This window comes from Barbus barbus (genome assembly GCF_936440315.1).
Source record: "Barbus barbus genome assembly, chromosome: 3".
Classification (NCBI taxonomy): domain Eukaryota; kingdom Metazoa; phylum Chordata; class Actinopteri; order Cypriniformes; family Cyprinidae; genus Barbus; species Barbus barbus.
Window position 1 is genome coordinate 23,469,364 of NC_136731.1, and position 18,897 is coordinate 23,488,260.

The 18,897-nt window shown below is 35.0% G+C and overlaps 1 protein-coding gene across 2 annotated transcripts; it reads left to right on the forward strand.

Moving 5' to 3' along the window:
• Nucleotides 1-7,307: 7,307 nt before the first annotated feature.
• LOC306850781 (tetraspanin-1-like) lies at nucleotides 7,308-17,239 on the forward strand. Of its 2 annotated transcripts, none has more exons than XM_079386642.1 (8): nucleotides 7,308-7,820; nucleotides 12,138-12,216; nucleotides 13,603-13,818; nucleotides 14,211-14,285; nucleotides 14,375-14,482; nucleotides 14,880-15,005; nucleotides 15,124-15,216; nucleotides 16,529-17,239. In XM_079386642.1, exons 2-8 carry the CDS (start codon nucleotides 12,160-12,162, stop codon nucleotides 16,586-16,588), a joined length of 735 nt encoding a protein of 244 aa, XP_079242768.1. In that variant the 5' UTR covers nucleotides 7,308-7,820; nucleotides 12,138-12,159; the 3' UTR covers nucleotides 16,589-17,239. The 2 variants fall into 2 exon arrangements, with proteins under 2 accessions (XP_079242768.1, XP_079242767.1); XM_079386641.1 differs by having other exon boundaries at nucleotides 7,360-7,893.
• Nucleotides 17,240-18,897: the final 1,658 nt, after the last annotated feature.

Here is an 18,897-nt window from a genome sequence, read left to right on the forward strand (position 1 = left end):
GATACAGTATTTTAAATTGTTCTCTGATATCTACACAGAAGGTATGTGGCTTAGGTAAGGGCAAAAAATCTCCAGAAACGATTTTACATGTCCATTTACAACCCTAGGATTTCTCCCTAGAATGAAACGGTCTGTTATTGGCTTATTTGGCAGGGTCATGAATAATAATGAGCTCTGCTCTGATTGGCTGTTTCACAGTGCTGCTCAATGTTGAGCTCTGCTCTGATTGGCTGTTTCACAGTACGGCTCATCAGCAAGAAGGAAGCACAGGGAGGAAAATATATATTTAAATACTTTCTCTCGCAGTTATATCGTCGGGTAATTATACTGTATATAAAACGCGGGCATCAGGGAGCCGTTATTAATATGCGAGACATTGAAACTGCTTTTGAAGATCCATCGATCACGTTATAGTTTAACTTTCAAGAGACGCGATCACACAAACTATGTTTACATTATGGAGCAACAGTACTTACCACACATTTCACAAGATCAGATGCTTGTCAGTGGTGCTCAGGATCTGTAAGTCATTCGCCATCATCCTCATCTCTCCTTACTGAGAGTGAAATCTTATGAACTGTAACAGGCTACCGCTAGCAAGGAGCTAACCATGTCCCTTTAGTGGCTCGTGTTATTTGCTTTCTGTGCCTTTCTGAATACAGACACCAACCCATCCCTGCACTTCACACCCCCTGCACGGCCTGGAACATAACATTTATTTTGTTATTTTCGCTGTTGTCCGCGCTTGTTTATTTACAATACCTGCAGAGCTTCTGATGGTTCGGCCGGCTTAGAACAAGGGCGGGTTTATGCAAATGTTGGGGGCGTAGTGATCCCGACTGTTGCGTCACAGTCGGTGTTATGTTCTGATTCGCCTGTTTTTCAGTGGTCTTTTTTAATCATGAGATTTACGTATGAAGGAGAAAACTATGGTGTTTGAGGCTCACTGTATGTCATTTCCATGTACAGAACTGTTATTATTTAAATATGCCAGGGTAAAGACAGTTTTTCATTCTATGGCACCTTTAAAACTTGAAAATGAAAGTCTTTTAAGATGATTTTAGGTGCATATGTTTGTCTTGTATGGGGGAAGACCTGCCCAAGAGAGTCTGTAGCTTGTGATTTTCTATTACAAGTTTACATGTGACCATCAGTCTTGATTACTTGCCCCAAATTTGACAGTCTCCTTCCTGAATTAGAATTATCAACAAGTGTTCTTTTTGTCTCAAGGTTGTAAGCTGTTTTGTGAAAGAGGCTTGCTGGTTAGTTTGCTTGCTTCAGAGTAGTTAGAGCTAGGAATCTGATTTACGACGTCCTGTTTCCTTAAGGCCTCTCTGCATTCCAGCTCCTCGGGTTTCAATGTTCTGATGCATTTTAAATTTGTCTGATTCAGTCTCTGATATCTTACAGCATTGTATTTATTATTTATAACTTAAGCTACAATGCAGCTTTGGTTGAACACTCACCCCATATACTTAAATTGTAATAACGTAACTATCAATCAACACATTTGTTTTTTACAAAATGTATCCATTAATATCAGTCCTTTGCTATTCAGGATGTAGATGAGTTTGTTTCAGAACAGAATCAGAACAGATTTGGTGAAATTTAGCTTTACATCACTTGCTCAGCAATGGATCCTCTGCAGTGAATGGGTGCCGTCAGAATGAGAGTCCACACAGCTGATTACAACATCACAATGATCTGTAATAACATTTTCACAGTCCATCGCCTGTTGTCCTCTCACATTAGCATCCAAAAACATATGTTTAGAACTGTTTGGGACTATTTTCGCTTGTAAATGGTGCTTGATCTGTGCATATTTCTCTCTTGATTCAGACATGATGACTTCTTCACTGGAGGAAGCAATATTATGGATTTTGAACTTGTATTTTAGCCAGAAGAAACAGTTTAAAGTAAAAAAAAAAAAAAAAGCTTTTAATGATGGATGTTTATTACAAACATTCAACTTTTGGCTTTAATGGACTGGAGTGGTGTGGATTACTTGTGGATTATTGTGATGTTTTTTCATCTGTTTGGACTCTCATTCTGACGGTACCCATTCACTGCAGAGGATCCATTGAGAGCAAGTGATGTAGTCGGCAAGGCAAGGCAAGTTTATTTATATAGCACATTTCATACACAGTGGTAATTCAAAGTGCTTTACATAAAAGAAAGTGAAATAGACATTAAAAATCAATAAAAATAATAAAAACAAGGAATTTTAAAATGATATAGAATTGATTTAAAATAAATTTAAAGAAAATGATTATACATAAAATTCATTGCAGTCAGTTCGTACAAATAGCACAGTGCTCATTCAACAAATGCACAGTTAAACAGATGAGTTTTGAGTCTTGATTTAAATGTGGCTAATGTTTTAGCACATCTGATCTCTTCTGGAAGCTGGTTCCAACTGCGGGCCGCATTATAGCTAAACGCAGACTCCCCTTGTTTTGTGTGAACCCTTGGTATTTCTAACTGACTCGATCCTAATGATCTGAGTGGTCTGTTCGGTTTATATTCAGTGAGCATATCAGCAATATATTTAGGTCCTGGGCCATTGAGTGACTTATAAACGAGTAAAAGTACTTTAAAATCAATCCTAAATGTAACTGGAAACCAGTGTAAGGACCTGAGGACTGGTGTGATATGCTCAGATTTTCTGGTTCTAGTCAGAATCCTGGCAGCAGCGCTCTGGATGAGCTGCAGTTGTCTAATGGTCTTCTTGGGAAGGCCGGTGAGGAGACCATTACAGTAATCCACCCTGCTGGTGATAAAGGCATGAACAAGTTTCTCCAAGTCTTGACTGGAAACAAAACATCTAATTCTTGCAATGTTTTTGAGATGATAGTATGCTGATTTAGTTACTGCTTTGACATGACTACTGAAAGTAATGAAACTACAACAAACCAACTAATCTACATCTTGGAAGGCCTGATGGTAATTTTCAGCAAATTTTCATTTTTGGGTGAACTGTTCCTTTAAAGGGACAGTTCACTCAAAAATGAACATTCTGTCATTTACTCACCCTGAAGTTGTTCCAAACCTGTTTCGTCTTTTGAGCTCAAAACAAGAAAATTTTGGCAACCAAAGAATTCACATAGCTATTGACTTCCATAGCATTGAAAAAAAAAAGCTATTAAAATCAATGGCTACCGTCAATTGTTTTGTTACCAAAATTCTTCAGAATATCTTCTTTTTTTGTTCAACAGCTGAATGAAGAAATGCATACAGGTTTGGAACAACTTGAGGGCGAGTAAATGACAGAATTTTCCTTTTTGGGTTAATTTCCCTTTAAGTGTTACCAATTTATTTTCTTTTTAATTCAGAATTTTCTAAACTTTTAGAATCTTATTAAGCTGAAATTCTAACCAAAGGGATGTTATTTCCTTCCAGATTCAACATATACTTGTCAACATATACTTATAAATTCATGATTACATATGTGAAGATTCTTAGGTAGTGGTGTTGATAATATCAACCTTTCCTCCTGTTTTTTTCTCTTTCGGTTCATTAGGAAGGCAACAGTCATATTTCACCTACCTGATGATATTTTAAATGCAAATGTCTACATGTAAACATTCCAAAAATACGACAAATACACAATTGTTCAGAATATGTTCACTAAAACAAGTAAATTGTTTGGATCTGGAAGTATTATCTAAATTAAAAAATAATTTCACTTTTTTATGCATCTTTGGTCCATGAAAAGCAGGAACCCTGTTATGCTGATCATCAGTAATAATTTGTGGGAATGTTTCTGAGTCTGAACTGCACAGGGAAGTGTTATTGAATACTTCAACTCTGGGGTAAAGAAAGTTCCTCTTGTGCCACATTTATTTGCATTTCTTTGTTTTGTGTTGGTTATCATTTGTGTTGGTTATCATTTGTACATCATGCTGTTCTTACATTTTTCAAGTTCCTGGAAAATGTTTGATTAAGAGATTGTGTTTCTGGGTGAACGAATTAAAGAGTGACTCAAAGCACAATGACCGTGTTTGAAGTATGTGAGGGCGTTGCGTCAGAAGTACACGAGGCCTTGAGCTTTATTTAAGACTGTCAAGAACAGTGACGGCTGCTTGTTTAATTGGCTGGTTGAGGTTGGGAAAATGCCGGTTTGTCTACAGGTGGAACAGACTGTCGTCAGTGTTACTCTTAATAATCTATGTTTTGTGCCTGCACTGACTGTCTATACACTTAAAAATAAAGGATCAAAATGGGGGAGCAATTCCCAGCGACTGAAAAACCATTTCGGTGAACAGTTGTTGAAGAATAAGAACTATTATGTTTTCTTGGTGAAAATCATCTGAAGAACCTTTTTCCACCATAAAGAATCTTTTGAATGAAAATGTTCCATGAATATTAAAGGTTCTTTATCGAATAATAGACACTGAAAAATAACTTTTTTTTTTTCTTTTTCTTTTTTGTAAAGTGTAATGACTTCTGGTTTTAAAATTATTTTGTTAAACTAGCATTGAATATGCTTTTTTTCATTCTTTTGTAACAAGCATTTTTGCATGTTTTTCTTTCATGTTTTTACATCCTTTTCCTTAACTTTTTGCTCTTTGGAACTTTTTTTAAAACATTTGTGTGTTGAATTATTTAACTAACTCTTTAATCTGAGGTCTATTTAATAAAATTTTGTTAAGCTTCCTTTCAAAAATACTTTTATAGTTAAAAAAATATACTTTTAACTATATAAATATATGTGTGTGTGTGTATGTGTATATATATATATATATATATGTGTGTATATGTATATGTATGTGTATGTATGTATGTATGTATGTATGTATGTATATACATACAAAACAGTCTGATGAGAAATAACTAAATAAAAACCTTTTACAACTTGCATTTAACCATTTTTTATGTGTAAATACACATAGTTATGTGTATAGGGCTTTTATTTTGTAATGCAACATCAGATCGTCTTGAAACTGGTTGAGTGCCACCCTGGGGTAGTGGACAATTGAAACTGGTCTGTGGAAACAGGGAGTTTCCTTTTTAGAGCTATCTGAATTTAAAGACAAAATTGGTAATATATGAGTTTTTGGAGGGCTTTTATTTTGTAATGCAACATCAGATCGTCTTGAAACTGGTTGAGAGACACCCTGGGGTAGTGGACTATTAATCTGAATTGAAACTGGTCTGTGGAAACAGGGAGTTTCCTTTTTAGAGCTATCTGAAATTAAAGACAAAACTGGTCATATATGAGTTTTTGGAGGGCTTTTATTTTGTAATGCAACATCAGATCGTCTTGAAACTGGTTGAGAGACACCCTGGGGTAGTGGACTATTAATCTGAATTGAAACTGGTCTGTGGAAACAGGGAGTTTCCTTTTTAGAGCCATCTCAAATCAAAGACAAAACTGGTCATATATGAGTTTTGGGAGGGCTTTTATTTTGTAATGCAACATCAGATCGTCTTGAAACTGGTTGAGTGATAATTGAAACTGGTCTGTGGAAACGGAGTTTCCTTTTTAGAGCTATCTGAATTTAAAGAAAATTGTTCATATATGAGTTTTGGGAGGGCGTTTATTTTGTAATGCAACATCAAATCGTCTTGAAACTGGTTGAGTGACACCCTGGGGCCGTGGACTATTAATCTGAATTGAAACTGGTCTGTGGAAACAGGGAGTTTCCTTTTTAGAGCTATCTGAAATTAAAGACAAAACTGGTCATATATGAGTTTTTGGAGGGCTTTTATTTTGTAATGCAACATCAGATCGTCTTGAAACTGGTTGAGAGACACCCTGGGGTAGTGGACTATTAATCTGAATTGAAACTGGTCTGTGGAAACAGGGAGTTTCCTTTTTAGAGCTATCTGAATTTAAAGACAAAACTGGTCATATGTGAGTTTTTGGGGGGCTTTTATTTTGTAATGCAACATCAGATCGTCTTGAAACTGGTTGCGTGACTCCCTGTGGCCGTGGACTATTAATCTGAATTGAAACTGGTCTGTGGAAACAGGGAGTTTCCTTTTTAGAGCCATCTCAAATCAAAGACAAAACTGGTCATATATGAGTTTTGGGAGGGCTTTTATTTTGTAATGCAACATCAGATCGTCTTGAAACTGGTTGAGTGACAATTGAAACTGGTCTGTGGAAACGGAGTTTCCTTTTTAGAGCTATCTGAATTTAAAGACAAACTTGTTCATATATGAGTTTTGGGAGGGCGTTTATTTTGTAATGCAACATCAGATCGTCTTGAAACTGGTTGAGTGACAATTGAAACTGGTCTGTGGAAACGGAGTTTCCTTTTTAGAGCTATCTGAATTTAAAGACAAACTTGTTCATATATGAGTTTTGGGAGGGCGTTTATTTTGTAATGCACCATCAAATCGTCTTGAAACTGGTTGAGTGACACCCTGGGGCCGTGGACTATTAATCTGAATAGAAACTGGTCTGTGGAAACAGGGAGTTTCCTTTTTAGAGCCATCTCAAATCAAAGACAAAACGTCATATATGAGTTTTGGGAGGGCTTTTATTTTGTAATGCAACATCAGATCGTCTTGAAACTGGTTGAGTGACAATTGAAACTGGTCTGTGGAAACGGAGTTTCCTTTTTAGAGCTATCTGAATTTAAAGACAAACTTGTTCATATATGAGTTTTGGGAGGGCGTTTATTTTGTAATGCAACATCAAATCGTCTTGAAACTGGTGACACCCTGGGGCCGTGGACTATTAATCTGAATTGAAACTGGTCTGTGGAAACAGGGAGTTTATTTTGTGGAGACAGGGGTTTTTATTTTTATAACTATGTGTATTTACAGATAAAAATGGTTAAATGCAAGTTGTAAAAGGTTTTTATTTAGTTATTTCTCATCAGACTGTTTTTTTTCCATATTAATTGGTCTATTTATTTATTTATATCAGACCTTTTTAAACTTATTATTTTTATTTATTAATTAATTTATTCATTTATTCATTATTGACAGAGAAACTGGCTGAATGAATGCCAGAGATCGCTTTTCCTTTGATCTGAGTTTTTACTCGCTATTACCGGAACACCTAGTATATGCGCGCACAACAAAATAACGTGGAGGCTAGAATGACCGTTTTTCGAAGTGGAGGCTGACCTGACCGCAGTAAACAACAGTACACGATAAACGTGTATATACGCATATCCCCCCTAATATGTTGCTTTGCCAACACGTTTAACTGTTGACACACATTTTCATGTTGACACACAATTTTGCTTCCATCTGGTAAGCGCTTCCGTAGCCCGATGGCAAAGACTGAGAGACTTAGGAGGAGCTTAATTCTTCCCCCAGGCTATCAGGCTCCTAAACTCTAACTCTGTGTCATAACATCACATGACTCCATGTAAATATCACTATATCAATAAGCTATTCAGAATTTTTTCTACCTCATATTGCTGCTATTTAAATACCCTGGACAACTTTTTGCACATTCCTCTTTATTACTAAGTCAACAACATACTGACCTGCACATTTATATTTTTTATCTTTTATTTTATTTTATTATTTAATTTTTTCTACTTTTTCTTAATATTTGTATACTTTATAATTGCACTGTCCTTGGAGCGGACCTGACCTACATTTCACTGCTGGTTATACCCTGTATAATTGTGTATGTGACAAATAAAACTCTTGAATCTTAGTTGTGTTGATCAGGTTCCTCCGAGGACTGAATCCGGGTGATTTCACAAGTCTCCGTGACTACAGACGCAATCTGTCCCTCTCCCGAGAGAGAAAGAGAGGAGGAGTGGTGTGTCACTCCCACCTGTTCACTCCATCCCTCATATCTGTAAAACCCAGCTTCACTTGAGCGACAGAGGAGAGGAAACCAGGAGGTACGTGTAACCGCTCATCACGCACTCACTCAGGGATTTACAGAATCTACAAACCTCAAACATTTGACTAAAGGTAAGAGATTCTCCTTTGTAAAGCTAGGCTACTCTATATATCGTAAAATACTGTTAACCTACCTTGAACTAAAGGTAGCGTTAAAATACCTTGAAGTAAAAAACTTCATGACGACCTGTATATATATATAGTGCTTGTTCATGTAGGATGATGTTTAATGAGTGTTTTAACAGGTGTCATGTTGTTAGTGTGTATGTGTTTGTGTGATGTTCACAGCTTCAGGACTGTGTCATGTAGTAGTTCATGAGATCTCCTGAGAGATCCGTGTTGTTTGGCTGGGTTGTCCTCACTTGTATCGCGGAGCGTTAACGCTGTATCACGTCACTGATCAAGTCTTAGTTGTGAACAATGTCGTTTGACCTCCCTCCTAAAACGCTTGCTAATTCTGTTGAAAATAACATGGTACTCTGATACAGATCTGAAACATGCTCAACAAGGCTGCATTTATTTGTTCTAAAAATACAGTAAAAAAAAAAAATGCTATGAAAAAAATAGATTATGAAATTATTACAATTAAAAATAACCGTTTTCTACTTAAATATGTTTTAAAATGTAATTTATTCCTGTGATGTAAAGCTGAATTTTCAGCATCATTACTCCAGTCTTCAGTGTCACATGATCCTTCAGAAATCATTCTAATATCCTGATTTGCTGCTCAGTGTCACGAGTCCGGGCTCGGCAGTTCTTCCCATTTCCACCAGAGGTCACCATCTCCCTTCCTCCCGGACTCATCTCCCGTAACCACGTACACCTGTCACATTACACACACCTGCAAACACGTCACACTCCCAGCTGTTCCCCATTTGGCACAGACTATTTATGCACCACACTCCCGCTACTCTGCCTGGCTAAATTTTGTTATTGTGTTATTGTAGATTCGACTCAGGGGATACAGGCATTGTGTTGTTATAGTTACCTTTGGTGTATTCCGTTCCTGTATTGTTTTTTTTTTTGCCGTTTTGGCCTTTTTGTTTCAGTTAAAAGCACCTTACCTGCACTTGGACCCTGACTTCGTCTTTTCGCGGCGCTTCCTTCGCCGTTGCATGACACTCTGGAAGCATTTATTATTATCAATGTTGAAGACGGTTTTTGGTGCTTAATATTTTATAATACATATTTTTCAGGATTCTTGATGAATAGAAAATTAAAAAGAGCAGCATTTAATGTAAAATGCATGCTTGCCTTAATGCATCCTTGCTAAATAAAAATATTAATTTATTTAAAAAATCTTACTGACACCAAACTTTTGACACCGCATGACACATGAATATTATACATGTCCCATCACAGCCTAAAAAAGTTAATGCCATGGTATTATAATAATAATAATGCTAGTCTGAGAGTGCATTGTAGTTTTTGTAAGTAAACTTGCAAATATTATCAACGCAGTAATGAGTGATATACTGACTTATTAATACTGATTTATTATTATTATTTTAAATTAAGTGTATTATAATGGACAGTTAAACATATCTGTGTAATACTTAACCTGGCATTAAACAATCATTAATATATTATGCATTCTACTATCAAATAATACATGAAGGTTGCATGTTGACAAAAATCTCCTAGGGACATTGTCCATCCATCTCTCCTGGAAGTGAACAGTATCCAGAATGTCCACTACTGACCAACACAAAGCCTGCTTTATCATTTCTTCCAACCGCTTTTGCCATGTACTGTTGCCTCTGATTTACGTCTGAAATTATACCAAAATGAGGAAACCCGATAGGCTAGTTGAGCATCGCCTTTCAGGGGTTCCAAAACCAGATTAATGATGCAGAACATGGAGAGTAAACATTAACACACCCCTATAAATGATTTTCATGTAGGAAAAACAAGCACACTTTGTGTTTGCTGCAGGCTACACATCCGTAGAAAGCATTTTCATTTTAAAGACTCATGCTTACAAAAGACTAACACGCTGTTTTTGTTAACAGGTTTGTTTATTCCTCATGTCTCCATGGACTGTTAAATATTCATGGGTGACTAGGTTAATAATAGTTTACAGACTGAAATCACTGTAATATGAAAGCAAACAGCTGATTTTGGTAGATTGTGAGACAAAAAGCTTTTAGTTTCGTTTCGAATCATTGCTCCAGTCTTCGGTGTCACGATCCTTCAGAAATCATTCTATGATCATTTGCTGCTCAGGAAACATTTATTATTATTATTACTATCAATGTTGAAAAGAGTTGTGCTGCTTCATATTTCTGTGGAAACCGTGACACATTTTAATTTCAAAAGAATAGCTTTTATTTAAAACAGAAACCTTTTGAAACCTTATAAATGTCTTTACTGTCACTTTTGATCAATTTAATGCATCCATGCTAAATAAAAGTATTAATTTCTTTTAAAAAATCCAAATATATTTATTCCTCAAATAATGAGGAGGCTTGTGCTGACTTTTAAATTCAATTATAATTAAATTATATTATATTTCACAACCTGTCATAATATCTGATGCACATTTGACAGTAACTCTGACGGTCTGTACTTGCGAAACATGTCGCATCAATAGTACTTTATTGATGGTTTTTAAATGTTTATCTCCTCTGTCTTTGGACAATGACCCGATCAGAACCTTCTGTTCATCTTAAGCCTAAACAAACTCTGACCTCCCATTAGAGACGTGAGTAGTGCACGTGACACATGTTGTGTGGCGGTTCTTAACCCTTGGGTTACAAGTGGCCTTAAAGGTTTATGGACGGTGCGATCAAACTTTATTTAAAGTCCTATAAAGGCATAATAAGCGACCTGAGCTCATAGCAGGAAATGATGCGTCACCTGACAGCACCTTATAGACTGTCATGTTGGTGGACAATAAGAAGCAGAAGTATAGCTCATTAAATGACGTGTATGTTCAGAGGCGATCAGGTTACAGTAATGCCTCTCTGAAAGGTGCACAGTGTTCTCTTCTCTCAGACTTTATATTGTGTTTTAAAGGAAATGCTCTTGTAAAGTCACCTCCCCTTGTTTCCATAGAGTCACTGGCAGTAACTGTTCTTGCAACATAATCAAGCGTTCAAAGACGTCATTCAAAATGAAAGTTTAAAATTATATTTACATGTAATACAAGTGTGTGTGTGTGTGTGTGTGTGTGTGTGTCTATATACAGTAGTCAACATTTGAAGTGGATCAAAACCTTTCATCAAAGTTGTCCTAAAACATAAAACCAAAATGTGCTCAACTTTGATTAACTTTGTTGATCCACTTCAGATGTTGACTACTGTATATATATATATATATATATGTATGTATGTAGATATATATAGATATATATATATATATATAGATATTAGATATACATAAATAAGAATTTATAGTTCTGAATTTATTACTATAAATACATTTATTTAAATGCACAAAAAATGTGCCCAAATAAAAATACTAATTACAGTTTTAGATTTTTTTTTTTTTCTTATTTTATTTGAGTATGCTCTGACCAAATTCTGACCATCTGTGCGAGGAGTCACAAGCTCAATGTCACTAATTTACTTGCATTTGAATAGTGACCTAGAATAGTGCAGAATCGTGTTGTTTCTTATCTTAGACTTTTGGACCTGACTGTATGTGTGGAAAAGTAAAGAATGCTTTTTGTCTCTCCCATTGTGTTCCCAACAAAAAGCAGTTTCAAAGACTCTTTAAATATTACCTCAGGTGCTTTGGTCTATTCACAACACTATTAAAACACGCATCTGACCTTAAAGAGTATGTTTGCACAATATTGTATTGCATTTGTTGGAATTACACACCTTATTCTGGTTAACTGCGTCTTAATTTCATAAATTCTCACATTTATTAACCTTTGTTGACCAGTTCTTAGTGTTGAGCAAAGAGCAAGCACTAGTTTGAGGTACTTAAAGTGAGGCATATTTTTAGAGTGTGACAATATTTTAAGTTTGCTTTTCAACAGTGGCTTATTAAAGTTCGTATGGTTCACATTTGACCTGTGAGACCAGCGTTCTGGGGTTAATGAGAGTTGTATTTAAAACCACTGTCTTATCCTCACAGCATTTCCTGGATTTAAGGTTTACTTTGGTTCACAAAAGTGATTGTTTATTCATTCATTAAAAACTGTAAGTGTTAGCAAATTTTTTAAAATAAAGATTAGGATTAATTTAGGAATAAAACACAAAATGAGTGTTTGGGCAAAACAAAGCCCCATAATAAAATGTATGTGTGTGTATATATATATATATATAAATTTCTTTGTTGTTAATTGTTAGTTTTTCTTTTTTCAGGTGTCATATCCATCCAATAAAAATGGGTTGCTTTGGATTTTTGAAAACTATGATGTTTATCTTCAATGGTATCATCTTTGTAAGTAAAGCTCATGTTTGTTTGATTGTTAAATATATATGAATTGCACACACTGTTCAGCATTAAAATAACCAGCCTGATTTGCACTGGTTTTTCAACTGACTATGTTTAAAATAATTATATCGAATAACGTCATGTTTACCTGCTTAATGTCCTGTGACTGTGGCCACGTTTTGCATAAACACAAAGATGTATCTACTGTAAATAGTTTATCTCCCTCCAAAACATCTATGTACCCAGCTGCTATTTTCTCAGCGAAGTGACTATATGGTTCAAAATCTGCAAAGTGGTAATTAAATGCAACAAATTGTGTAAAAAAATTTACCAGTAGTCCAAGTTCTCAAACTTTGATAATTGCCTTCATCTTGTAAACAACTGAGAAGTTGAGAAAAGTAAAATCACCTGTCAAAGAACAAATGTATACTCATGTGCGTTACGTATTGGTATGTTACGGTTTCTGACAGACAGCATGTTGAAGCCACTCAGGCTACCATTTTCTTCTTCTTCCCAAGAAGTGATGTGTGGGTTTTCAAGGAAATTGCATGTATTCCCTGGACCTGTGCTTCTCGTAAATACTGTAGTGTATTGTGCCAGTTATTTTTTGACCAACATCAGTGTTGTGATATTCAAATGATGTGGATTTGAAAACAGATGGATCATAAGGTAATAATTATAAATTTTTTAGCTGGCAAGTATTCAGTAAAGTGATTGATGCGCATGAGAGTGTTATGTCGATGTTCTTAGTTCTAATATTTCAACCACCAGCCAGCCTGAGTTTTTGACGGACATGAACTTTTGCTGATTTTTGGTTATTTTAAGACATGCTTATTTTACTGAACAAAGTTTATTTTGTGGCTAAAATAAATTACATTACTCAGAGTCTGACATGTTTGGCTTGTCAGAAATGTTACATTCAGCTGTCAAAAATTCAACTTTGGAAGTCAAATACATTTTTTTAACTAGGAAGAGTGATCTTTATCGATGTTATTGTCTCTTATAACAAGTCTTTTATTTAAATCCATGAAAATGCAGATCCTGTTGTAAATAATAGTGAAAAATCCACTTTTTAAAACTGCTGTTCCATTATTACCCCTTAGCAGATATTGACTCATATATTGATGTGTGATGAAAAGGTTGCTTTTTCTTTAGATCTGAGTAAGAGATACAAACAAAAGCAAATCATCTCATTTCCATGTGGTTTAGCTGGGTCAAATGCAAATCATATTGCTTCAAAACTTTTAAAAACCCGCCTCTGCTGCAGAGACAATAAATATCTTGTCTGCTTTCTCAACATTGACATTTGTGGTCCAAATACATTTTAGGGTGTTGATATGAGGATCAATGCCAAATGCTTAAATCAAATCTATTCGTGTTTTTGTTGTGCAGCTGGCAGGAGCAGCTATTCTGGGTGTGGGGATCTGGGTGAAGGTGGACAGTGGGTCTGTCCTGAGTTTGCTGCAGAATATACAAGGAGCTCCAGGTGAGCTGGGGCAGGTGTTGAATGTGGGATACCTCCTCATCGCAGTGGGCGCTGTGCTGCTCATCCTGGGCTTCTTGGGCTGCTGTGGAGCGATCAAAGAGAGCAGGTGTATGCTGCTGCTGGTACGTCAAAGAAACAACACTGAAACAAAACATAATGAGTTTCCCACAATGTGTACACCCTTATAAATAAAACTTCTTATTGGGCATCTTTGGTTTCCGTGAAAAATCTTTAACATCCAAGGAACATTTCAATTCCAGAAAAGGTTCTTTAGATGATTAAAATGTTCTTTGCATTAAGAAAAAAATGGGTCCTTTAAAAACTTGAAAAGCTTTTTTTAGGAAGCAAAAATGGTTAAATTTAAAATGGTGAAAAATACTTTTATACATATAAACACACACATTATATTAAAACGTCACCATTTATATATTAAATTGTATATACTGGCCATATACTGTGGTGGACTTCTGTTTGTTCATTGATTCATTCATTGAATCTGTCAATCTCCCCTCAGTTCTTCATCATTATTCTGATTGTGTTCATTGCTGAAGTCGCTGGAGCGATTGTGCTGCTGGTCTTTAAGCCTCTGGTAAGTCTATACACACCATATTTAAACAAACTCCTTTGTGTGTAAAGAACTCAAGGAAATACTCGAACCTCCTCATTTGTATATTTCAGTCTGAAAACCTGATAAAACAGTTGGGAAGCGAAGTTGTGAAAAGCATGAAAAACGATTACGGGAAAAATAAGGACGTCACTGGACTTTGGAACACGACCATGACCACGGTTTGTGACACTTTAATTGATAAAGAAGAAAAATGCAAGTTGTTATCATTGATAGGTTATCATAATTATTGGAAGTAGTAGGCACATTAATAGTTGTATTATTATTATTACTATTACAGAAGAAAATGTCTTCAATTTAAACAAAATCCTGAAATTCTCAAATGAAATAATATACAAGCATTGTCCAGTTTAATATTGTACAGTTGATATTTTGAGAACTGTGTTCTTATGCAATACTATTTTTATACGAGGCAGTCTTTAAAAGTGTACCACAACAGCTGAGCAAGTTAAATAATTATTTATATGTTAACATCCATTGTCAGAAATATCTCTTCAAGTATATTTGGATGAATTTAGCTAATGTCAAAACTCTTGATTTCTCCTGCCTCTCCTTTAGCTGAAGTGCTGTGGATTCAACAACTATACAGATTTCACAAATTCTGACTTTGTGAACAACACCAAGAGTTACCCAGTTCAGTGCTGTTATAACGTTCCATGCATTGAGAGCACAGCTTTTAATTCGGTGGGTTTATTTCTTAGCATGTTTATTCCTTGAATCAATTCTAGTTTGCATGCTTTTTTTTTATCATATAGCATATAAATATCACAAACTTTTGTCTATTTTTTGTTTTGTTTCTCAGACTGTACCAGGTTGTTTACCAGCACTGAAGAAGCTGGTAGATGATAATGCAGTTATTATCATAGCTGTAGCACTGGGAATCGCTGTTCTTGAGGTACTGGACACACTTTCTTTCTGTCAGTCATTGTGTTCACATTTTAAAAGCGAGTTGTGCACACTTTATAAGGTATGTTTGATGAGTTACTGAAAATGTGCTAAAAGGTATGCAACATATTCGTCACTTTCAGTTATCACACTGGAAATGAAAATGGTTGTTTTGCATTTTAATCCAGTTTGTGTTAAAAAAAAAGTCTTAGCTCCTGTGAGTCCAATTTATTCCAGAGGTGGAGAAACTTATTCAAATTTTCATGGAAGATTACTAAAACCAGCTTCTTCATAATAGCATTTCTTTATAATAACAATAAGACCAGAGGCATTTATTAAGCAAATAAATATGGTCAGTTTTGATTTCCTGTTGTCTTTAAAGGCATTGTTCACTTGCTTAAAATGTACTCTCAGTTCATCCAAGATGAGCTTGTTTCTTCACTGGAATGGATTTGGAGGAATGTAGCATTATATCACTTGCTCACCCAATGGATCCTCTGCAGTGAATGGGTGCCGTCAGAATGAGAGTCCAAACAGCTGATAAAAACATTACAGTAATCCACATCACTCCAGTCCATCAATTGACACCTTGTGAAGACAAAATCTGCCTGTTAGCAAAAAACAATTCCATCATTAAGACCTTTTTAAAAGTCCTCTATGATGTAATATTGCTTTCTCCAGTGAAAAATTTGTCTCGTCTGATTCAGGAGAGAAATATGCACAGATAAAGCACTGTTTCCAAGCAAAAGCAAAGATATCAGTGGATTTTGATGTCAAAGAACAGCAGGGATAGACTTTTTTTAACTGGAGGAAGCGTTATTATGAATTATGGACGGATATTTTGTCCAGAATCGGCGGTTTAAAGTTAAAGTGTCTTAATGATGGATTTGCTTCTTACAAACATGCAACTTTTCACTTCACGACTGGAGTGGTGTGGATTGCTTGTGGATTATTGTGGTGTTTTTATCAGCTGTTTGGACTCTGATTCTGACGGCACCCATTCACTGCAGAGCATCCTTTGGTGAGCAAGAGCTAAATTTCACCAAATCTGTTCTGATGAAGAAACAAATGCATCTACATCTTGGATGGCCCGAGTTAAATTGTCAACAAATTCTATTCCTTTTAAGGAAATAAATAGAGTAAATTTAGTTTGCCTGTAGTGTTTGATGGTTAAAGCATTTATTTCCATAAGGAGAATAATTGTAACCTAAATTTATGTATATATAGAAATAAAAAGCCCTTTATGACATTTTTGAAGTACTGTGACACTAATGCTTTTTATTTAAACTCAAAATTGTTTCTCTCTCTGTTCTCATTTTCAGTTTGCAGCGATGATTGTCTCCATGATCCTGTATTGTAGAATCGGATCAAAACCTAATTAATGTCTCACCTTTAGCTTGAATATCTCTCTGATGACTCCTCTGGGTTACTGAGGACGAGGTGGATCATCTGTGATAATATCACTGTGACTTTTTCAACCATTTGGAATTGTATCAAACAATATGACATTACAAATCCCTCTGGGCGTCTAAAAGTAAATTCAGACTGTTAAGCCTAAACTTTCACTGCAAACATGAGTTTTGAGAGATGCCATTATACTGTAGTTATGTTCAAATGAGCTGTTTTAGCTGTTTTGATGCTTAATGTATCTGATTGGTTTTTTTTGTATCTGATTGGTTTCTTATTTAAAAACAAAATGCTTTGTTTAATTGCATAAAACCCAAGGCATTATTTTATAATTCTGAACACACTAAAGGGTTTTCCTATTGACATTATATGTGCAATGACCAAAAAAGGCCAAATGTTTTCTAACAAATGTTGCTGATTGTAATTTTTTGTAAACTTTTTTACAAACCAAAGCCATTTTAAATAATGTGCCTGTCTGTGTATTAAAGCAAAATGTTTTATTTTAAAATCTGTTATGTATAAAGTATTTTATAAAAAAAAAAAAAAAAGATTATATCGTGTTGCTAAAATGTTATTGTAAGATGTTTATTTTGACAATAACTATAAAGCCAATATTTCAGCCTGTTTGTGGTGGTCATTTCTTTAAGTTGAAATGTAGCCTATGACGATCACAAAATAAACTCTGACAGGATATTCTTGTTGGCTATCAACATATTTTATGCCTTGAAAATACATTTTTCTCTATGATTTTTCTCTATTCGGTAACTTTTAATGGGAGGAATTTGATCGCTGAATAAAAATCTAAATTCCCAAATCCCTACCCAAAGTAATATGGAAAATATCATAAATAATCTACTAGTACTCACCCTCGTGCTGGTTTTTGGACTAGACTACTAACTGAACATTTACTATCGTCCTGTACTGCCGTGAAACAGCTTCATGTCTCATAGAAAATACTTCCCTCTAGTGGAAGAAAGCTACTATGCCGTCGATTCGTCCACCGATACACTGTAGCAGTCAATGGTTGGGCGTAGGCTACTACTTCTAAAATGGATAAACTATGATTTAAACGTTCCTTTTGAAAGATATATTTTTGTTTCTGGTATCACTATGCTACTGATCTTGTTGCTAATTTCTTTGTGTTAGTGTTTCAGTGCAATTTTTTATTCACAAAAATACATTTGGTGTCACTGGTTATCTAAAAGGGAGTGATAGTCGTAATTAATTTGATATATTTAAAAAAAAAAAAAAATTTGAATAAGAGATTTAAATCAGATGTACAAAATAGTGGTGAATGATTTATAGGCCTGTGCACTATTGTTTCATTTTTTTACTTGTGTAGCCCATCTTTAAATTTCCTCGTTTTTTTAGGGTTCTAATATTATTGCTGATTGGATGAGATGCTATACACTTTGCAATTTTGAAAAGCTATAAATCTATAGAATGAACATGCTTACAAGTGTTTTACTTAAGCTGCCTGATATTTCTTTGCATTTTCTGTGTTTTTTAACGTTTGAGTAAAACACACACAAATGCACACACAGTAAATAAGTATATAGGGTGAAGTCAGCTAAAATGGGACACATTTTGGTAAATTACTTATAATACCATCAAATAAGCTATGTATGAGATCTAATGGTATTCTTATAAATTAGCATGGGGCTCTTAAATATATTTATATTTTTTAAATGTGAAAGTATAAAAGTTTTAAAATGATGAGAGTTAGAGTATCGGCAGCTACCTTCTTAAGCCACGGCACAACATTCAGGTAAAATGGGCCAATATAAAAAGAGAACAACACAGGTAATTTCAGCTTAAATCGTTTTATTTTTAACAGTAAATTGACACTGTTGTCTTTAGTGTGCCATAGCAACACCATAAATGTATTTCATTAAATAGAAAGTTGAATGAATATTTAATTAAACAATGCAATTAAAAATGAACTGATCATGTTGTATAGGTGTGTGTTTCTGTGCATTTGGTGTCTTTTGAGTGCATGTATGTGTGTATGCTTGTATTTTTTTTAAAGACTTAAGATTTTGTATAGATACATATCTACAGTAGGCCTATAAACCTATTTTCACCCTCAATTTCTGTGTAAAAGTGTGTGTATACATCCCATTTTACTGACATCTTCCTTTTCCTTTCTGTTCTCTTCTCTCTGTTTCCTTTCTTTGCTTGTCCTCCTACCATTCTGTCTGTAATGCTTTTTTTTTTTTAAAGACTGTTAAGATTTTGTATGGATACATATCTACAGTAGGCCTATAAACCTATTTTCACCCTC